At 61.1% G+C, this 20848-nt stretch overlaps 1 protein-coding gene across 1 annotated transcript; it reads right to left on the bottom strand.

The window, feature by feature from the left end:
• Positions 1 to 417: 417 nt before the first annotated feature.
• On the bottom strand, positions 418 to 12986 carry PLXNB3 (plexin B3). The gene is made up of 37 exons (XM_023725426.1): positions 12927 to 12986; positions 12796 to 12811; positions 12495 to 12640; positions 10573 to 11631; positions 10118 to 10297; positions 9459 to 9587; positions 9276 to 9376; positions 8675 to 8807; positions 8387 to 8543; positions 8183 to 8291; positions 7984 to 8098; positions 7733 to 7858; positions 7533 to 7649; positions 7192 to 7285; positions 6943 to 7112; positions 6608 to 6759; positions 6284 to 6389; positions 5681 to 5811; positions 5304 to 5480; positions 4991 to 5207; positions 4668 to 4907; positions 4438 to 4599; positions 4202 to 4353; positions 3991 to 4091; positions 3696 to 3919; positions 3399 to 3577; positions 3160 to 3226; positions 2618 to 2927; positions 2395 to 2498; positions 2198 to 2291; positions 1761 to 1939; positions 1508 to 1668; positions 1152 to 1299; positions 972 to 1036; positions 822 to 897; positions 646 to 720; positions 418 to 522 (listed from the first exon to the last, which is right to left on the bottom strand). The coding sequence occupies exons 1-37, from the start codon at positions 12984 to 12986 to the stop codon at positions 418 to 420; spliced, it is 5937 nt and encodes a 1978-aa protein (XP_023581194.1).
• Positions 12987 to 20848: the final 7862 nt, after the last annotated feature.

Genomic DNA, 20848 nt, shown 5'->3' with positions numbered 1-20848 from the left:
GACTTGGTGTTGACCGTGGTTAGCCAAGGAGGGGAGACACTCGGTCCTGTGTCCCTCTTTCCCTCAGGCAGACCAGGGAAGGCAGTCCCTGGGAGCACCGAGCTGACTTGTAGGGGAAGGCGGAGGCTGGGCGTTTTCTAGAAAGGTGTATTTCTATTTTATTTCCAGATGTGATTCTCCAGCAAGCAAATAAATACAGTGGGCAGGGGAGTCAGCGGGGAAAGGGTGGAGGCAGCTATAAATTAGACAGAAGCCCAAAGGGGAGAGGCGCTGGGGTGGGGGGTGCTGCCAGGCACAGCGCCTGTTGTGCACCCCACCCGGTGTGCTTGGCTGGCCCCTCCTCAGTCACTGCTAGACCTGGGGGTCATGAGGCACTGCAGCAGGGATCCTGCTGGCTGCTCCCCAGGCCAGTGGCGCTCACAGGTGAGTCACTTTGTTCTCCACCAGGGCGGCGATCTGCTGCAGGCGGCAGGCCAGCTGCATCTTCTGGCCCACGGGGTCCTCTTCCAGGGCGCTGATGATCTGTCAGGGAGGGGAGGGGCCCGCCTGAGGCCCCGGGCTTCCTGGCCCCGCTCCATCGCAGCAGGGGGCGGCCGGGGCCTCCCTCTCCCTGGCCTAAAGCCCCCAGAGTGGCCCGGGCCTTACCTGGTCGTAGTACCTGTGGATGTGGTTGTAGAGCTCCTGTAGTGCCTCCAGGCAGTGGGGGGCAGAGGTGTAGCTCTGGGGGCAGCGTGGGGTGGGGGTGAGGCCCCAGCCTGTGCCTCAAGCCCTGAGGTCCACCCCATCTTCCGCCCTCCCCGTCGCCCCGGGCTGCACCTCACCCCCGAGAGCTCCGCCAGGGCTGAGTTCATCTCCTGGTAGCTGGCTGGGGAGCCCTGGCGAATGTCTTTGTAGTATCTGCGGGAGAGGACAGAATTAGAGGTGGGCCAGGCCCGTACCCCCAGCCCTTAACCAGCCAGTGGGACACCTACTTCTCCACCATCTGCTTGTAGCGAGGGATCTCCCGAGCGTAGAGCAGTTTGTTCACAGGGGAATCCTGCTCCGGAAGGGACGGCGCGTGTGAGCTCCTCCCCAGGCCTGCTAGGGCCCACGCCGCCCCCGCCGCCTCACGGCTCTCCTCCTCCAGCCCGCCGGCCCCAGGGCGCCCTCACCCGGCCCACTTTGTGCTCCGAGACAGTGCAGGAGTCGATGAAGGTCTGGGCAATGACAGCTAGGATGGCGTCCACATTGTCCGACACCCGCACGTCAAAGATGAACTGGGGGTTCTTCAGGGTGTTCACCCAGAACCTCAGCAGCAGGCTGGGAACACAGGCCGGACATGGGCTGCTGTGTGGCCTGCTGGGCCCTCGGGCAGCACACGCCGCAGCCAGGGCCCCAGCCCTCATTCCCGTCAGGAGCCGTCCTTGTGGCAGAGGGACATGGAGGAAAGGCCAGAAATCGAGGGTGGGTGGGGCAAGGCCTGGGCGGGTTCTTGTCCCTCCCGGGGACTCCAAAGCAGGAGAGGCACCTGTTGGTCTTCCAGATGTGCAGGGTCTCAGGGTCCTCGATGCCGTGCTTTTCTGCCAGCCCGTCCAGGAAGTCGAACAAGTACCTGATGCCGATGGGCACGGGGCGGTTCACGCTCAGGATGGCCTGGAACGTGTCGTCCACGAACTTCTGCAGCGTGCCCTGCAAGGCAGGCAGGGTTGTCAGGGCTGTGCGGGGCAGGTAGCGCCGGCTCCGTCGGGACCCCCCGCCTGCCTGTCTCCCTGGCCCCCGACCTTCATGGAGAGCAAGCGGGTGAGGTAGATTTCCGGAATGGCCTTGGCCCGGGCCCGCTCGCGCTCGCGCTCCCGAAGGCTGCTGCGCCGAGGCTTGGTCCCCTCAGGTTCCTCAGTGGCCTTCACCAGGTGCCAGAGGCGGAGTCCACCCTCCTCGCTGTCCTCGAGCATGGGTGTATCTGAGGGCACCACGACTGGCCTTGCTCTGTCGGCCTGGGATGCCCAGGCCGCTCACCCAGTGGGGAGACAAAACCGGGGGAGCAGGGGAGGAGGGTGGCCGACTGGGGGCCCCGGATCGGGCCCGGTATCTCCTGCCCTGGTCCGGGACCCTGGGCTTTGGACCCTACTCCCCGTGTGCAAGGCCTGGCTTTGGGGCTCGGGAACCCCGCTGGTGTGTGGTCCCAGGGCAGACGGCATGTCTGGGCCGAGGCACTCACTCTCCCCGGAGCGGCAGCTCTGGGCCAGGCTCTGGGTGATGGTACCTCCGTGGTGCAGACGAGGGATGAGTCCCACTGTTGCTCCATCTGGGACCTGGCAGGGAGGGGGCAGAGGCCTGGCACTGTCACCGGCCAGCCCCCGAGGCAGGGCCGGCCCGCTAAGCCCTCACCCTGCCCCCGGAGCCCCAGCTCGGCACCTTGTAGTGCTGTAGGGTGTTGAGTCTCTTCCAGTGGTTCTGGGTCACCGAGGTCAGGTCCTCGTCAGACAGGGTGAGGTGACCAGCCATGCCTGAGCGCCACTCTGGGGGGACACAGGGAAACCAGTCAGCCCCCAGTCTGTTGCCAGCATCCCCCATTCTTGGCAAGGCAGACAAGGGCATCTGCAGGTGGGAAGGGCCCAGGTGAGGCGGGCCTTCTCACCGAGGTCCAGGGCATGCACAGAGGGCCTCTGGGAGAAGGGGGTGCCCTTGTAGACCTGGTCCAACACCTTCTCCTTGACCTGGGTGATGGTGTCGGTGTCGAGCACCCGGGCCGGCATGCGCTGCCCCGTGCTGGCCCCTGGGCCTGCCAGCACCATGAGCGTCAGGGGCCGGGACTCCACGTCCTCCCGCAGCAGGCGGCTGTCGTTCAGGGTGCGCTTGGCCTTGCCCGTCACTGCGTCCACGGGGCCCTTGTCCACCTGGTACTTGATGGCCCGGAAAAGCATGTACAGTGGCTCGCCAGCCACCTCCTGTGACCATGGGGACAAGCTCAGTGGGCATGGGGAGGCTCGGTACGGGGCCCTCCTGGCCTCGCCTCTCATCTAGCCCCCGGTACAGGGTTCGAGGCCCTTCCTCTCCCGGTACCCCTGAGGCAGGGAGAGAGCTCCCATCCTCCCCCTGTGACAGCCTGCCCTGAGGCCCCACCCTGACCAAGCCCCTGTGTGGGAACAGGGATGGCTGCAGGCGGGTGGCGCCCCTCACCCTCAGGAAGGTGTACAGACAGATGGACAGCCAGTTGGTGAGCAGCTTCTCCACCATACTCTCTGTCCTGCAAGGAGCAGACCCCAGCTCAGGGGGCTACAGGCCCACCTGCCCTGCGCACGCCCCTCCCCACGGGCTGAGGTGGGCCTCCACCCAAGTGTCTCCTCCCTTCTGGCACTCAGGGGTTTCCCTCGGAGCCCACCTCCTGTGGTCCCTGGCCCGCCCACCCCAGGGCCCACCTGCGTAGCATGAGCTTGGGGTTCTTGTCCACATAATGGGTGGCCAGGTCGCCGAGCAGGGTCATCAGGATGTCAGTCAGGTACTCCAGCTTGCCGTGCAGCGCGAGGGACAGCAGGGAGGCCACGTGGCAGCGGTCACGCTGAGAGAAGCTGGGCTGCTCCTCCAGTGTGTGGATGAGCTAGGCGGGGAGCCAGCGCTCACTGGGGGAAGGCCGGCGCCGCCCTCCCGCCCTTAGCCCTCACTTCTGTCCCCAGCCCCGCCCCCTCCCGCCCCTAGCCCTCCCCAGTGGTCCTCACTGTGAGGAGGAAGAGCTTGCTGTTGAGCAGGTGGGAGAGCTGTGTGAGGCCCTGGCGCACAGTGGCGCGGCGGCCCTCCTCCTCAGGCCCGTTGGGCACAGGCTGCAGCGGGCAGCCGCCATGGCCGGGGAAGAAGACGCGCTGGGTGTATGTGTGGTAGTCCAGGAAGGGGATCCCGCTGGCCTCCAGGTCGCTGCTGAGATCGGTCATCTCGGTCATCAGGTCTGTGGGCGGGGAGCCAGAGGGTGAGGGTGGGCCCAGCCAGGCGTCCCCCGCCCGCCCCCCACGCTCGCACCTGTGAACTCCTTGCGGCACTGGTCGCCCACACTGATCTCCAGGTTCTCCAGCTGCACCAGCACCTTCTGGTAGTCCCGCAGGGCCTGCTTGCTCTTGTGCCTGCAGCCCAGGGCCGAGGGTCAGCCCCAGGTCGCGGCCCCAGCCTGGCCGTGGCCACCCTCTCCATGGGGAAGCGGGCCGGGGAGTGCAGGGGTGGACCGGCGCCTCACCTGTACACGAGGATGAGCAGGAGCACTGCAGCGGTCAGCAGGGCGGCGCCCAGCCCTAGGCCCACTTGGGCCTCCATGGGGAAGGCGGCTAGCGTGGGCTCTGCCTCGTACTGCACGGGGCCCAGTGCCAGCCGCACGTTGCCCATGTGCACCTGCGGGCGGGTGGCGGGCGTCAGTTCGGGCCTTGGGCAATGGCTGCCGCAGCCCACCGGCCACCCCCCCATCTGCGGCCTCACCACAAACTGGGGCAGGCTGCTGGAGCTGTTGCTGGGCTGCGGGGCCTGCAGAGGTGGCTCACAGTACAGGTGGGTGAGGGTGAGCGTCTTCACCAGGCACTCGCCGTCCCCAATGAGCACGCGCACCTCCTCCTTGCTGATGCCCAGGTTGAGGCCCTCACCCTGGGGGACGAAGTACGAGCCTGAGCCGGGCCCCTGCCTTGCCCTCCCAAGGCACGAGTGCCCCTCACCTCTACATCCAGCACATTGCCCGGCTTGAGGCGGTAGGGCCGGGTGGGGCCCTCACGGCTGAGGGGTGCCAGGCGGGGGTTGGGCTGGTAGAGAAAGGCCTGGCCCCCGCTGGCCCTGGCGAAGTCCACGTGCACGTTGTCCAGGGTGAAGAAGACCTGGCGTGGGCGGGTGCCGTCGGGCACAGCCGGGCTCAGACACAGGAGGAGGCTGGATGAGTTGATGGAGCAGACCGTGGAGCACTGTGGGAGGTAGCCGGGGCAGGCACAGGGGGTCAGCTGGGGCGCCCTCCCCTCCCCCCTCCCCACCAGCGATAAGGGCTCACCTGCAGCAAGCCCCCCCCAAGCTGGACACAAGCCTGGGGGTCTGCAGCGGGGACCCCACAGCTCCGCCTCGGGTCTGGGTCCTGGGGCTGGGCCAGGCTGGGCTCGGGCCAGGCCAGTGTGCCCCCCGCCTGGCCCTCGGCCTCCAGCCACACCGACAGCAGGGGCCTCTGCACCACGTCCAGGCCCGAGCCCCTGACACGGATCAGCCGCCCGCCCCTGCACCAGGACAGCAGTCAGAGGGTGGGTACCAGGCAGGCGGGCGGCCCCAGCCCCCGCCTCAGGGGGTCCAGGGTGGGCGGCCTGGCTCCTCACCCCCGGAAGCTGACACTGGGCTCAGCTGCCAGAAGCTGGGGGTTTGCCGTGTAGAGAAAAGGGCTGGAGAGCAGTGTGCGCTGGGCCTGGCCGAAGACCACTCGAACAACCGCCCTTCCTGGGGCTGCCTGGGGCACAGTGCGGCACGTGATGGCGTCGGGACACACGGGCTCCCGGCTGCGGGTGCGGGGAGAGGGGTGTCCTCTTGGGCTGTGGCCCCTTTGCCTTCCTCCAGGAGATTGGTGGGGCAGGCGTCAGGGCCCTTCTCTGAGAACTGGAAGGGGGCCTTCAGGAGTCCCGAGTCCACCCAGCCCACTGTACAGAAGGGAATACTGAGGCCCACAGGGAGTGGTGGGCCAGCAGGGCCGGGTACTCACATGGGGCAGGGCTGGTCCCCCACGAAGGCACTGATGTTGCCGCCTGTCCGGAGGTGCTGCCCATGGATGGTGAGCTGGGTGCCCCCTGCCTGGGGGCCCCACAGGGGACTCAGGCTCAGCAGGACAGGGTCCTGGAGAACAGGGTGGGCTGGGGCAGGCCTGGCAGCCTGATCGGTGCCTCCTCACCCCTCAGGCCTCATCCCCGCGGCCCTTGGGCTGCAAGGGCTGCATGGCGCAGGCCCACTTCTCGGCTTTGTCCCCTGGGCCACCACCGACCACGCCCTCTATCCGGAGCACTGTGCCTGGCGTCCAGTTTCACCCCTCAGGATGGCCTCCTCCTGGCCACAGCTGGCAGCACCTGGACCCCCAGCTGTCTTCTTGCCATCCCCCTTGGGGCACCACGTGTGCCAAGCAGACCTCCTGATGCTAACCCACCGCTGCCCCCACTGTCTCCGCCCTGGACTCCCCACGGTTCATGACTTATTCCAGACAGGCAGCAGCCTGCTACCTCAGGTCAGGTTCACGGCTCACCTAGGTGTCCGCCCCTCGCGACCATCCGTCCACTACCCCCCTGCATCTGGACCAGCCCCAGTGAGCACTGACCTGGTAAGTGAAGTGCTGGGTGGAGATGCCCGGTGGCCGACTCTTGATGGCCACCTGAACTGGCCCCACAGTGCCGTTGGGGGCAGGAGACGTCACACACACGATCCTGAGAAGTGGAGGCCCAGGGACCTGAGTCTGGCCAGGTGGAGCTCCCCAGCTCCACTGGGCTGTGCCCTTCCCCGGCCAGAGCCGCTCTGCCGCGAGCCTGCCCCCGCCCTCCCTGCCACCAGCTTCTGAACCAGGGCCCCATGCCTCTTCGCTACAAGCCTCCTTTCTCCCGGGGTGGCCAGGCTCTTCCTGCCCCTGCCAATCCCAGCACCTCACCGGGCAGAGATCTGGTAGAGAGCTGGGTCAGGGCTGCAGGGCCGGCCAGCCACGCTCACGGCGTCCCGCACATCGGCAAAGTCCCGGCCCAGGTTCGAGCCCAGGATGGTGAGGGGCAGCCCTCCCTCTGGGGGGCCAGTCTGGGGCTCAATCTGTAGCCAGGAGGAATGGAAGATGGCACGCTCCAACCACAGCCCTGCTTGGCTGTGACGGGTGGGCAGGCCACACTGCTATGGCTCGGGGACCTAGGGCAGGCAAGGCTAGGAAAGGGGGGGGGGGCATGGGGAAGGAAGGGGCTGCGAGTCGTGGTGGCCTCGGCCTGCCGGGGTGCTCACCGAGAAAATGCTGGGCCTGGGGCAGAGCTGCTGGGCAGCCCCGGGCGGGCACAGGGGCCCGTAGCGACAGGCCGGCTGGCTGTGGCCGCACCACAGGCAGCCCAGGCTCCCATTGGCTGCCTGGCAGTGGCTGCAGTCGGGGTGGCCCACAGCACAGTCATACAGGGTCACTAGGGAAGATCAGGCACTGATGAGGCCCCTCCCCTGGGCCACAGGCCCTGCCGTCCTCCCTGCTCGCCCCCAGCTCACAGTGAAGACCGTCTGCATTGTCCAGGCGCTGGGCTTCGCCTCGGGTGACGTAGATGGGCACCCGGAGCTCCCGCTGGGAGGTCGAGGGGTGGAACTGTGGGAGGAGGCCTGGTTCAGGGCCCGGGCCCGCTCAGGGCACCCCACCCTGCCTCCTCTGGGACGCCCCCAGAATGGGCACGATTGTTCAGGGCCCAGGGCGAAGGCGAGGGCCTGCATCCCTGCTGTGTGCCCCAGGCCTGGCGCAGATCAGGTGCTCTCGAGTGAGGGCCGATGACGAGATGGGCACCCGTCCCAAGGCTGCGGGAGGTGCCCCATGGCTGTGAGGTGGGGCAGCTGCCCACCTGCTTGGCCTGGCAGTGGATGAGGCCCCCGCCCCCAGCGGTCTCCTCCAGGGAGGCTGGCAGCCTCCGAAGCTCTCCCGGCAGCTGCAGCCAGCAGTGGTAGGAGGCAGGCAGGCCCTAGGGCGGGACATGATCAGGGCCCTGGACACTGGCACACCCCTCCCCACCCCCATCCCCCACCTCCTGCCCCCCTAACTCACTCGAAAATGGTGAAGGTTCCTCACGCGCAGCACCAAGCGGCTCTCCCAGCCCACGGGCACCAGGAGGGGACCTGCCAGGCCCTCAACCTGGGGGCAAGCCTCTGGGCCCCGCTCCTGGACGTCCACCTGGGGAAATGAGACCCCGTAGCCCTTCAGAAGTGAGGGGCCTGGGCAGTGGGTAGGGAGGAGCCGCCCACCTTTGCCTTGCGGTGCCTGCAATGGGAAAGGCAAAGCGTGGCAGCCCCACCCACCTCCTGGGCGCTGTAGATGGTCCTCTCGCCATCCGGGCAGTGCTCCTCGAGCACACACTGGTTGCTCTGGGGGCACCAGTGGCACCGCCATGGGCTGCCCACGCAAGCGTGGCACCTGGAGGGGCAGGGAGGCGGCTCAGGCCGGGCGCATGGGGGGCCCTCTGCCACCACCCAGCAGGATCCCAGCCTTGGAACTCACGGGGCGGCCCCGTCTAAGGCCTGCACGGCACTGCAGTCATAGAAGGAGAAGTTGGCAGCAGCCACAACCACATCCTCGAACATCAGGGCCAGGAGCAGGGTGACATGGTCTGGGAGGGGACAGTAGTGGCAGGGTGGGTCTGGAGGCCTCCTGCCTCCTGCAGCTCCCGCCTGGGCCCCCTGCCCTGGCCCCAGGGCCCCTCACCTGTGCCTGGAGGGTTAGGTGGCACCTGGTCATGGGGAGGGGTGACGCAGGTCACATGGGGCCCTTCCACGTGAGCCAAGCTGTCATAGCCTGCAAAGGCACAGTGGAAGTACTCGTCCAGGGCCAGGGCAGGCAGCCGGGGGACAGAGAGGGTAACCTGGGGACACGTGGGAGAGAAGTTCTGCAGGTCGCCGGGCTGGGGGCAGAAGCAGAACGGGGGAGGGGGAGGCAGCCCCCACAGAGGCGTCCCTCCTCACAGTCCAGAGGCCCCGCCCAGCTGCGTCTTACCTGGCCCTGCTCCTGGCGGGGGTGCTGGGCCGGCAGCAGGGCCTGGATGTGTGGGCAGCGGCTGCCCTCTCCGTAGCTCCACAGCCACTGGTTCGGCTGAGCCGCCCGCTCGCACTGGCCCTTCCGGGTACACCTGGTGGGCAGGGGCCCACTGGATTACTGTGGGGTCTTGGGGACCTCTGGTCCTCATCACCCAGCCTGCCTAGATGGCCCAGCTGTTAAGGTGCTGGCTTTGGCCTTGACTTGGAGTGAGAGGGAAGCTGCCGGATGGCTGGAAGCAGGGGAGGACGTGGGACCGGAGTATGGCTGGGAGCAGGGATTCCTCCCGTTTCTGTGTGGAGCATGGGCTGGAGGAGACTAGGGAGGACCAGAACACCAGGAGGGAGAACGGAGTCCTGGCCCCGGCAGGAGATGGGAGCAGGTTGGACATGTCAAGAAGGGGCTGCTAGCCAGACTGTCGGCCAGTGAGACGGGGCAGGAGGGGGAGCTCGGTGATGAAACCGCGTCTCCCCCATCCGGCAGCCCAGAGCCCCCTCCGGGTCCAGCCTGGGGCTGGGCGGTAGCTGAGGCTCCCAGCCCGCGGCGCCAGGGCGGCGCTCACCTGCCCTGAAGGACACACCAGCCGCAGAGCGGGTCCCGGGCCTGCAGGCAGCTGGCGCAGGCAGGGAACCGAGGGCAGGCTGCCACGGGCACCCGGTCCACCTGTGCGGGCAGCAGGGCGGAGGCTGTGGGCGTGGCAAGCCGGGCCGCATGGGCCCAGCCCCTGCCCCCTGGCAGTCCTCACCTGCTGGGCAGTCAGGACATAGAGGTGGCTGCTGCTGCTGTCCACCAGCAGGTCGGGACTGATGGCCGAGCCTGGGGGCCCCACTTGCTGGGAGTGGTACACCTGGCCCCGGGAACCGTTGACAAAGACCTGGGGGAAGACAGGAGGCCAGGGCAGGGCGGCAGGGCGGGGCTACCAGCTGACGTCCCGAGTTCAGGCCAGCTCTCCACGTTGGTGCTTGTCGGCAGGAACGTACCTGCCCTATACACAAACGTGCCCACCCCCACCCCCCCCATGCCCGCTTCCCTTCCCACCTGACCAGGGAGACCGTTCCATGCCACCAAGGGTCCAGTCGGCACCACCAGGCCTGGGACAGCCTCCCCAGGGAGCCACGACGTCCCCCAGGTGAGGCCCTTTGCCACCAGGGGCATTATGCCAGGTGCTCGGAGGACCAGGCCTCGCCCTAGACCCGCCCCGTGAGCTGGTGCTGTCGGCTGGAGAAGGCTCCCGGGGCAGCCATCCTAAGCATCTGGGGGCCAGCACAGGAGGTGGCACAGGGCCAGTTTTCACCACGTGGCGAAGCCTTCAGACTCGCCAGCGGGACTCAGGCCAAGAGGCAGAGGCCTGCCGGGGGCTTCCCCGACCGCTGAGGCGCCCTCCCTCCCCCAACAGGCCCTCACCTTATGCAGCTGGCCCTGGGTGTCCCCCAGGAAGGTCATCATGTGCCCGTCCACCTGGAGGGCGGCCACCGCGCTGATGGGCTGCTTGAGCAGCAGCAGAGGTTCAGCCTCCAGGGGCCGGCGGCCGGCAATAGGGCTGGGGGTGTGCTCGTCACCACAGGGGTAGGACTCTGGGGAGTCCTGGGGGCAAGAGAGACCGACAGCATGATGCGCTTGCATGACAGGGAGAGGGACATGGAGGGGGTGGGGGTGCGGCCAAAGCGGACCACGTGGGAGACCAGCTAGCACCTCCTCACTGGGCCGTGGTCATGTTCGCGCCAGGATACCTCCTCCACCCGCGCTGAGACCTGCAGACCTGTTGTGGGGGGACAGACGGGAGAGGCAGGGCGGGCCGACGAGGGGTGAGGGGTCCCTCTGGCAGAGGGTTGAGGGACGAGGGGAGCAAAGCCACTCACGGGGGGCAGGGTGACACAGCGCGATGTTACGCCGTACTCGACGATGGCTTCCTCTGAGCCACTGGGGCCCCTGCCAGCTGTCGTGTAGCAGAGCCGCCGGGCCTCCTCCATGCTGCCGTCCAGCTGGGCCAAGGGGAAGGCACACAGGGCGGCCCGCGCCCCCCTTGGGCCGGCGGCAAATGCCCCCAGAAGGGTGCCTGGGGCGAGGAAGGCAGCCTGGATGAGGCCCTGGCCACGGCAAGCCAGGGGCACCTCCACGTAGGAATAGAGGTTGGTGTCACCCAGACAGATGCGGGCCACGTAGGAGCGGTACTCGGCCTGGGCCCGGGCCCCGCGGCGGCGGAAGACAAAGTAGGCGGAGTGGGCGTCGGCAAAGGCGCCCACGTAGCTATTGTTGTAGTCGGAGAAGTCACCCACCACAAGGCGGCCCAAGCCTTCGCTGGAGAAGGGCTGGGGCCCGGCCAGCTGGCGCACAGTCAGCGGAGGGACCCCGCCTGACAGCTTGCCCGCCAGGCCCCTGGCCACCAGCAGGAGGTCTCGCCCTAGCACGGGCACCACCAGGCCCACCGTGGCCACTCCAGGAGCATTGGCGGCCACAAACTGCCCGTCGCCAGGGTCCTCGGCCTGGTACAGCAGCTCAGCCACGTCTCCCAGGCGCCGCTTCTCGCACACGCCCTGCCGCACCTGCCCGCAGGCCACCAGCTCCCGGGCCCGGCTGCTCACCAGCAGTAGCTGGTTGGCGTTGTCGGTGAGCCGGGCCTGTGGGCACTCAGCCGGGTCTCGGAAGGGCACGCAGTCGGGGCTGTCCAGCACAGGGCCGGTGACAGCCTCGGCCTCCAGCTGCAGTTCCGGACTGAGCTGGAAGAGGCGGTTCACAGCACCCACATAGAGCGAGCCCGGGCCTGGCGCGAGTGCCAAGTGATTGAAGGTGGTGTTGGGTGCGGAGAACCGGTGAGCCAGGGCTAGAGGCAGTGGCGGTGGCGGCAGCAGCAGCAGGAGGAGGTGGAGACCAAAGGGAGGCCGGGGGGCCGTCACGGGGGCCTGGGGGAGAGCCAGCAGTCAGGCCTGCGGGGAGGGAGTCAGCGGCCCCCTCCCAGGGAGGCGCCAGTTGGCATGGAAAGGGGCAACACAGGGCCGAGGGCAGACACACCATGGTAGGGACCGGGGCAGAGGGGCGTGCAGAGAGGAGGCAGAGGAAGAGGCAGGGAGGAAGGACAGAGGACGAAGGACAGAGAGGGGGACAAAGAGAAAGAGGGACAGAGAGGGCATAGAGAGGGACAGAGAGAGCATAGAGAGGCAGGGGGATAAAAAGGGAGGGCGCAGAGAGAGGGAGGAGAGACCGACTGAGGAGAGATGGAGCGTCCAAGGGATGGAGAAAGGGGAGGGGCAGCGAGGATAGGCAAGTAACTTCACGTGCATCTGGGCTGTTAAAGGGGGCCCGTCCTGAAAAGCCACAGACCAGGGCCAGAGGGACGCTGAGGGCTAGAGGGGCAGGGCAGGGGGAGAAGGAGGGAGGCCTATCACAGTGAGCCATGGGTGGGAGACAGGGAGGCAGAGGGGTTAGGGTGGCCCAGGGGACAAGGGAGGGGACAGCAGCCCAAGGGGGAGAGTGGTGGAGAGGAGAGAAGTCATGTCAGAGAGCTGGGGGAAACTGAGGCAGTTGAACACTGGCCGAAAAGATGGCGAGGAGCCAGTGGGTGGTGGCCAGGGCCAGTGGGGGGAGAACAGGGTGGCGCTCAGAGGCCCAGGATGGAGCTGGGGGCATCAGGGCTGAGCTAGGAGAGCGCCGAGACCAGCAGGGACGGAGGGAGGCACAGAGGCCCTAGGCGCGGGATTGTGGACCAGGAGGGGCTTCTATGGGCCTGCCGGGTGCCCCGGGCTGAGGGTCTGAGTGCAGCTCCTGCTGCAAACCCCCTGCCCACCCCCAGCCCTGAGCAGGGCCCGTGCCCTCCAGCCACAGGCAGATGGGCCCCAGGTGGCTGCCTGCGGGACTGGCTGAGGGAGATGCACAAAGCAGGAGACGGGATCCAGGCCAAGGCCGGGCCTCCCTCCTCCTGACCTCCTACAGCTGGGGTGTGGGCACACGGCAGCAGGGACGCCAGTCGACCAGTAGGCACACGGCCTCATCCCTCTCAGCCCTGGGGCAGGCCCCCAGCCCCTTATCTCAGCAGCACAGACAGGAAGGTCCGGGCTGCCGGGGCAGGCTGTTTCCGTTTGCCTCACCTATCTCCCGCAGTGTCTGCGCCCACGGGGTGCAGGGGTGGGGCTGCGAGTCCTGGACCCCGACTATGCCATTCTAACACTCCTGCCCCCTCCCAGGGACATCTCTGAGGGCGAGGGTCCCAGACACTTACCACCACGAAGCGCTGCAGCCGCGGGGTCTCCCGAGTGGCGTAGGACCACGGAAGGCACATCTTGTCAGTTCAGCTGCCCCAGGGCAATGGTGCCAGGCACAAGATGGCTGTGGGGGGGCATTGTCCTGAGTGGGAGGGAGACAGGCTCGGCCCCATTCCTGCCGGGCCCGGGGGGAGGAGGGCGGCTGGGGGCGAGGGCCGGACGGCCGGGCTCGGCCACAGCTGGCAGCTTTGTCAATAGTGGCCGGGGCCAAGGCAGCCCTGCCTCCACCCCAACAATGTCCCCTCTGTCCTGTCTCCCAGGCCCAGGGACCCGTTATCTACTGCTCTTACCCACTCTGGGGTGTTCTGGGTAGGGGGCTCCCCGCCACTCCCCACCCCAGGGAGACACCCGCTGGGATGTGGGGACAAAGGGACCAGGGTGTCCTCCAGCCAGAGAAATGAGGCTGTGTCCTCCCAGCACCCCCAGCGTGCCCCTCCCCTGCCCCTCAGCTAGGAGGCCAGTCTGCCCCTGTCCCTTTGCAGGGGTCAGGATGGGCCACACAGCCCCTTGGGAGGGCCAGAGGCACCGAGCCCTCGAAATGCCAGTCTCGGCCTTGGTAGCCTTGGTGCCTGGCTGAAGTGCCAGTCCTGGCTTCAATGGGCGCCTTTGTCCAGGCTGGGGGTAGGGGAGATGCTGACAAAGGCAGCAGCCCATGGAGAAGACCTCCCCCCCACACCCCGCCACCGTCCAGGATAAGGCTGGCCAGAGAGCAAGCCACCGGACTGTCCCTCCCCAGCCCTGCCCCCAGGGACTGGCAAAGTCCTGCCAGGTGGCAGTGCCAGCCAGAGGAGGGTGCTCCAGACAGGGGTCTGAGGTAGAGGCCCCACAGTGTGGGGGGTGGGGAGGCCACTAGGGACCTGGCCCTGGGCTTCAGGCCAGGCAACTGGCTGCCCTTGCCCGCCTGTCCCCAAGGGAAGCACCGTCTGGGATGGGCCGAGGCCCGTGCCAGGGATCTGGCAGAGGTGCCCAGACCTGGGGTAAGGAGGGGGAGGGGGCGGTGGTGCAGCTGGCTCCCTCCCACCTCCCAGGGCACCGTCAGCACATGAAGCTGGGGACACGAGCCGCGGGGCCCACGCAGGGGACAGTGTGCCCTGATTGGGGTCCCCACCTTCCACCTGGTATGAGGCAGCCGCAGGCTCCCGGGCGAGATGGTAGCAACGGGGCTTGTTGCCACCTGGCTGGGCCGGTTGGGTGGCCGTGGGGGCGGGGAGCCAGGCGGGCAGCCTCTCTACCCTGAGTCCTGGCCCGGCTTGCCCCCTCCCATTTGGAGGCAGAAGCCCCTGGTCCCCAGCCCCCAGCTTCAGGGACACCCCCTTGGGCACTGCGCCCCCAGGCATCAGGAGGTGCTGTCGCAGGGCTTAGGACGGGCGCCCGAGGGCTTTTGCCTGCGCTGGCTTGTCCACCCCACGGCTCCCTGGCTTCCTTCTGGTCCGAGCACACCCCGCAGCACCCCTCGCCCGGCGGCCCCTGCTCCCGCGCGGCTAGGCTCCTGCCTACCTGGGCGGGCGGGCGAGGAGAAGCTGGCGGCGCTGGAGTCGTCCCCGCGGAGCCCCAGCCTCCCTCCGCACAATGTAACCGCCCAGCCCGACTCATCCCGGGGCTCAGCCGGGCAGCCGGCCCCTCCCCGCCCACCCCTTTGCCCGATGGTGCAGGGCAGGGCGCTGCTGCCCTCTGCCGGCCTCGGCGGACACAACGGAGGGTCGGTCGCCGGCACCTGGCCGGCGCAGGTGAGAGCCAGGCGGGGCCCTCCCGTAACCTTCCGTGAAGTGCCTACTGGATGCCTACCGCCTCTGTCTCAGGAGTCTCCTGGGTCTCTGGGACAGAGGTGGCATTGGAACATAGGCCCACGCCTTGAACCACCGTGTTCTGGAGCCTGTCACCTGTAGATGCCGAGGACACGGTGGTGAAGCAGACAAGCCTGGGCCTGCTCTCCTAAGGGAAGCGACCAACAGGAAACAGCGAACAAACACCCGGCTACTGTGGCAGCAGGTGGGGGGTCCAAGACAGCTGTAGGCAGAACCCCTTCCCCAAGGGGAAGTCGAGGCGGCCACAGAGGGGCAGTGGAAGGCTCTAGAGGCGGAGGAAGGGGCAGACTGTGGGGGAGGGGCAGAGGTAGGCAGTGACTGTGGGGGGGGCTCTGAACAATACAGCTGGAAGGGCTGTCCCTCAGGAAGCTCCCCTCACCCCCATAGCCAGCTGGGCCTCTCACCTTCACCCTGTCTATCCTTCCCCCCATGCCCACCCCTAAAACCGCACACATATCCTTGGTTTTTGTTGTCAGGTGCTGTCGAGTCCATTCCGACTCATAGCAACCCCACGTACAACAGAATGAAACACTGCCCAGTCCTGCGCCATCCTCACATTTGTTGCTATGCTTGAGCCCATTGTTGCAGCCACTGTATCAATCCATCTCGTTGAGGGTCTTCCTCTTTTTCACTGATCCTCTACTTTACCAAGCATGATGTCCTTCTCCAGGGACTGATCCCTCCTGACAACATGTCCAAAGTATGTGAGACGTAGTCTCGCCATCCTCGCTTCTAAGGAGCATTCTGGCTGTACTTCTTCCAAGACAGATTTGTTCATTCTTCTGGCAGTCTGTGGTATATATTCAGTATTCTTCACCAACACCACAATTCAAAGGCGTCAATTCTTCTTTGGTCTTCCTTATTCATTGTCCAGCTTTCGCATGCATATGAGGTGATTGAAAACACCATGGCTTGGGTCAGGCGCACCTTAGAACTCATAGTGACATCTTTGCTTCTCAACACTTTAAAGAGGTGTTTTGCATCAGATTTGCCCAGTGCAATGCGTCTTTTGATTTCTTGACTGCTGCTTCCATGGGCATCGATTGTGGAGCCAAGTAAAATGAAATCCTTGACGACTTTGATTTTTTCTCTGTTTATCATGATGTTGCTTATTGGTCCAGTTGTAAGGATTTCTGTTTTCTTTATGTTGAGGTGTAATCCATACTGAAGGCTGTAGTCTTCGATCTTCACCAGTAAGTGTGCTTCAAGTCCTCTTCACTTTCAGCAAGCAAGGTTGTGTCATCTGCATAATGCAGGTTGTTAATAAGTCTTCCTCCAATCCTGATGCCCTGGTCTTCTTCATATAGTCCAGCTTCTTGGATTATTTGCTCAGCATACAAATTGAATAGGTATGGTGAAAGGATACAACCCTGACGCACACCTTTCCTGACTTTAAACTACGCAGTATCCCCTTGTTCTATTCGAACGACTGCCTCTTGATCTATGTACAGGTTCCTCATGAGCACAATTAAGTGTTCTGGGACTCCCATTCTTCACAATGTTATCCATAATTTATTATGATCTGCAGAGTCGAATGCCTTTGCATAGTCAATAAAACCAGGTAAACATCTTTCTGGTATTCTCTGCTTTCAGCCAGGATCCATCTGACATCAGCAATGATATCCCTGGTTCCATGTCCTCTTCTGAATTCGGCCTCAATTTCTGGGAGTTCCCTGTCGATATACTGCTGCAGCCGCTTTTGAATGATCTTCAGCAAAATTTCACTTGTGTGTGGTATTAATGATATTGTTTGATAATTTCCACATTCAGTTGGATCACCTTTCTTGGAAATAGGCATAAATATGGATCTCTTCTAGTTGGTTGGCCAGGTAGCTGTCTCCCAAATTTCTTGGCATAGACAAGTGAGCACTTCCAGTGCTGCATCTGTTTGTTGAAACGTCTCAATTGGTATTCCGTCAGTTCCTGGAGCCCTGTTTTTCACCAATGCCTTCCGTGCAGCTTGAACCTCTTCCTTCAGTACCATGGGTTCTTGATCATCTGCTACCTCTGGAAATGTCTGAACGTCGACCAGGTCTTTTTGGTACCGTGACTGTGTGTTCCTTCCATCTTCTTTTGATGCTTCCTGTGTTGTTTAATGTTTTCCCCCATAAAATCATTCAATACTACAACTCAAGGCTTGACTTTTTTCTTCAGTTCTTTCAGCTTGAGAAATGCTGAGTGTGTTTTTCCCTTTTGGTTTTCTATCTCCAGATCTTTGCACATGTCATTATAGTACTTTACTTTGTCTTCTCGAGTCATCCTTTGAAATCTTCTATTCTGCTTTTACTTCATCATTTCTTCCTTTTGCTTTAGCTACTCGACATTCAAGAGCAAGTTTCAGAGTCTCTTCTGACATCCATTTAGGTCCTTTCTTTCTCTCCGGTCTTTTTAATGACCTCTTGCTTTCTTCATGGATGATGTCCTTGATGGTCATTCCACCACTCATCTGGTCTGCAGTCATTAGTGTTCAATGCATCAAATCTACTCTTGAGATGGTCTCTAAATTCAGGTGGGATATACTCAAGGTTGTACTTTGGCTCCCGTGGACTTGTTCTAATTTTCTTCAACTTCAACTTGAACTTGCATAGAAGCAATTGATGGTCTGTTCTGCAGTCGGCCCCGGCCTTGTTCTGACTGATGATATTGAGCTTTTCCACTGTCTTTTTCCACAGATGTAGTCGATTTGATTCCTGTGTATTCCATTTGGTGAGGTCCACGTGTATAGTTGTGGTTTATGTTGGTGAAAATGGTATTTGCAATGAAGACGTTGTTGGTCTTGCAATATTCCATCATGCCATCTTCGGCATCATTTCTGTCACCAAGGCCATATTTTCCAACTACCAGTCCTTCTTTGTTTCCAACTTGCGCATTCCAATCACCAGTAATTATCAATGCATCCTGACTGCATGTTTGATCAATTTCAGACTGCAGAAGCTGGTAAAATCTTCAATTTCTTCATACTTGACCTTAGTGGTTGATGCATAAATTTGAATAATAATCATATTAACTGGTCTTCCTTGTAGGCATACAGATATTATCCCATCACTGACAGCGTTGTACTTCAAGATTGATCTTGAAATGTTCTTTTTGACGATGAATGCAATGCCATTCCTTTTTGTCATTCCTGGCATAGTAGACCATGTGATTGTCTGGTTCAGAATGGACAGTACCAGTCCATTTTGGCTCACTAATGCCTAGGATATCGATGTATATGTGTTCTATTTCATTTTTGACGATTTCCAATTTTCCTGGATTCATACTTTGTACATTCCACGTTCTCATTATTAATGCATGTTTGCAGCTGTCTCTTCTCGTTTTGAGTCATGCCATATCAGCAAATGAAGGTCCTGAAAGCTTGACTCCATCCACGTCATTAAGATTGACTCTACTTTGAGGAGGCAGCTCTTCCCCAGTCCTCGTTTGAGTGCCTTCCAACCTGAGGGGCTCATCTTCGGGCACTATATCAGACAATGTTCCGCTGCTATTTATAAGGTCTTCACTGGCAATTCTTTTCAAAAGTAGACCACCGGCTCCTTCCTCCTCGTCTGTGTTAGTCTGGAAGCTCCGCTGAAACCTGCCTGCCATGGGTGACCCTGCTGGTATTTGAATACTGGTGGCATAGCTTCCAGCATCACAGCAACACGCAAGCCACCACAGTATGACAAACTGACAGACGCGTGGGGGATAGCCTTGGTGGCCTCAGGAAAGACAGACATCTTCAATACCAAGATTGAGCCTTTCTTGTGCTTTTTTTTGCAGAAGAAAACACCTCATCCACACGCCACAAGCATATACATGGCTTGCAAGGGCATCATCAAGCCCTTTGTGAGCAGACGACAGGTATTGCTGCAGCAGCCTGTAGCCAGAAACTGGTGGTAACATGAGGAACCTGTGCTGCCTCTGTGTGCTTTCACTGCAAAGGAGGGATCGTGCTGTGTGGAGCCTTCTGCACGTCACTGTTTTCCTCTCACCGTGGCACTTTGGAGGTGTAGCCTGCAGACCCACGAGGATCATCCATTTTGCCAGCTGTACAGGATTCGATTTGTCCCTGCCCCTACTAAGGGATGCTTAGGTGGTTCTGACTGCTCTGCATAACCAGCGGTAGTGCAGTGAACAGCATGGCATCTCCTTGAGCACACGTGTGCGAGTTTCTCTAGAACAGACACTGGAAGGCAACTCACTGGGTCGTAGGGGATGCGCAGCTTCACCTTCATTACCAGTTGCCATCAAGTCAGTTCTGACTCATGGCAACCCCATGTGTGTCAGAGTAAACTGTGCTCCATAGGACTTTTAATGGCTGAATTTTCAAAAGTAGATGGCCAGGCCTTTCTTCCAAGGCACCTTTGGGTGGATTCGAATCACCAACCTTTCGGTTAGCAGCCAAGCACTTAACCCTTTGCACCACCCAAGGACTCCCTCACTTTCACTGGGTGTGGAGAAATCACAAAATGACTGCTCCACCCAATGCTTCCACCGACACTGTGTAGATACTTTTGTTTCTCTACATCTTCACCAACACTTAGTGTTGTCAGACTTTTTGCCAATATGATGAGTGCAAAATGGTATCTTGCTGGGCTTTTAATCGGCATTTCACTTTTTACTAGTAATATTAAGCATCTTTTTATGTTACCTCTTCTGTGGAATGCCTGTTTGTGTATTTTGTCAATTTTTCCATCTAGGTTGTCTTTCTCTTATTGTTTTGTAGGCATTCTTTGTATGTTCTAGATACCAATCCTCCATCTGTTCTATCTTCTCCCAGCCTGTTACTTGTCTTCTCAGTTTATTTATGGTATCATTTGAAGAACAGTTCTTAATTTTAATATAATCACATTTACCAATCAAAAGATAAATCCTTCATGGTTTGTAATTTTTATCTTGTTGAAGAAATTCTCCACTCCCCAAGATTATAAAGATATTCTCTTGTGTTTATTTTCGAAATAACTTTACAGTTTTGCTTTTTATGTTGTTGTTGTTAGGTGCCGTCGAGTCAGTTCCGACTCACAGTGACCCCACGTACAACAGAACGAAACACTGCCCGGTCCTGCACCGTCCTCACCAGCGTTGTTATGCTTGAGCCCATTGTTGCAGCCACTGTATCAATCCATCTCGTTGAGGGTCTTCCTCCTTTTCGCTGACCCTCTACCTTACCAAGCATGATGTCCTTCTCCAGGGACTGGTCCTTCCTGATAACATGCCCAAAGTATGTGAGATGCAGTCTCGCCATCCTGGCTTCCAAGGAGCACTCTGGCTGTACTTCTCCCAAGACAGACTTGTTCGTTCTTCTGGTAGGCCATGGTATAGTCAAAATTCTTCGCTAACATCATAATTCAAAGGCGTCAATTCTTCTTTGGTCTTCCTTATTCATTGTCCAGCTTTTGCATGCATACGAGGCGACTGAAAATATCATCTTTCTCCACAGATGTGTAGTGTGCTCTTGGTCATATGCCACACCCCACACCTATGAGGGTGAAGGCTCACTCTTCTTTCCCATTGGATTATTTGTCTATCTCTGCTTTACTTACTAAATCTTTGAAGTAATTCTTAATACTTGGGAATCACTTCTTCTCTTTTTCCTCCTCAATTCCCCCCTTTTGTTGTTCCTTCTCCTCCTCATCTTTCAAAAAATTATCTTCTCTATTTAGTTGCCCTTTAGTTTTTCCTTAGAGGTTTAAGAAACAGCTTGTCAAGTTCTATGAAAAACTCTGTTGGGTTATTTTTTTGGGGTGTAGGCTTGTGATGGTTAAGGTTGTACGTCAACTTGACTGGGCCATGATTCTCAGTGGTTTGGCAGTCATGATGTAGTTTGGTAGCTGTGTAGTAATGTAATCACCTCCATGAGGAGATCTGTTATGAGCAGCCAATCAGTTGAAAAGGAGTTTCCTTGGGGGTGTGGCCTGCATCTAATATAGGTGGACTTTCTGGCAAAGCTCGTTGGCTCTTGCTCACTCTGGATCCTGCAGCTGGCTCCTGTTCATCTGATCTCCGGTTCTTGGGACTTGAGCTAGCAGCTGATCTTGGGATCAATCAGCCTCCACCGCCTATGAGCAAGAGGCCTGCTGTCTGACCTGCCAATC

Source organism: Trichechus manatus, unplaced genomic scaffold (genome assembly GCF_000243295.1).
Source record: "Trichechus manatus latirostris isolate Lorelei unplaced genomic scaffold, TriManLat1.0 scaffold00309, whole genome shotgun sequence".
Lineage (NCBI taxonomy): Eukaryota > Metazoa > Chordata > Mammalia > Sirenia > Trichechidae > Trichechus > Trichechus manatus.
The sequence above is the reverse complement of the archived record's forward strand: the minus strand, read 5'-3'. Positions and strand labels throughout refer to the sequence as shown.

What these genes read in the sequence shown, in the direction of transcription:
- PLXNB3 (XM_023725426.1), bottom strand. Translation starts at nt 12,986, where the DNA reads ATGTGCCTTCCGTGGTCCTACGCCACTCGGGAGACCCCGCGGCTGCAG. An exon ending in CAATGCAGACGGTCTTCACT is followed by an intron (nt 7,113 to 7,191) that starts GTGAGCTGGGGG and finishes GATCTTCCCTAG; the next exon opens with TGACCCTGTATGACTGTGCT. An exon ending in CCCGCTTGCTCTCCATGAAG is followed by an intron (nt 1,669 to 1,760) that starts GTCGGGGGCCAG and finishes CCTGCCTTGCAG; the next exon opens with GGCACGCTGCAGAAGTTCGT.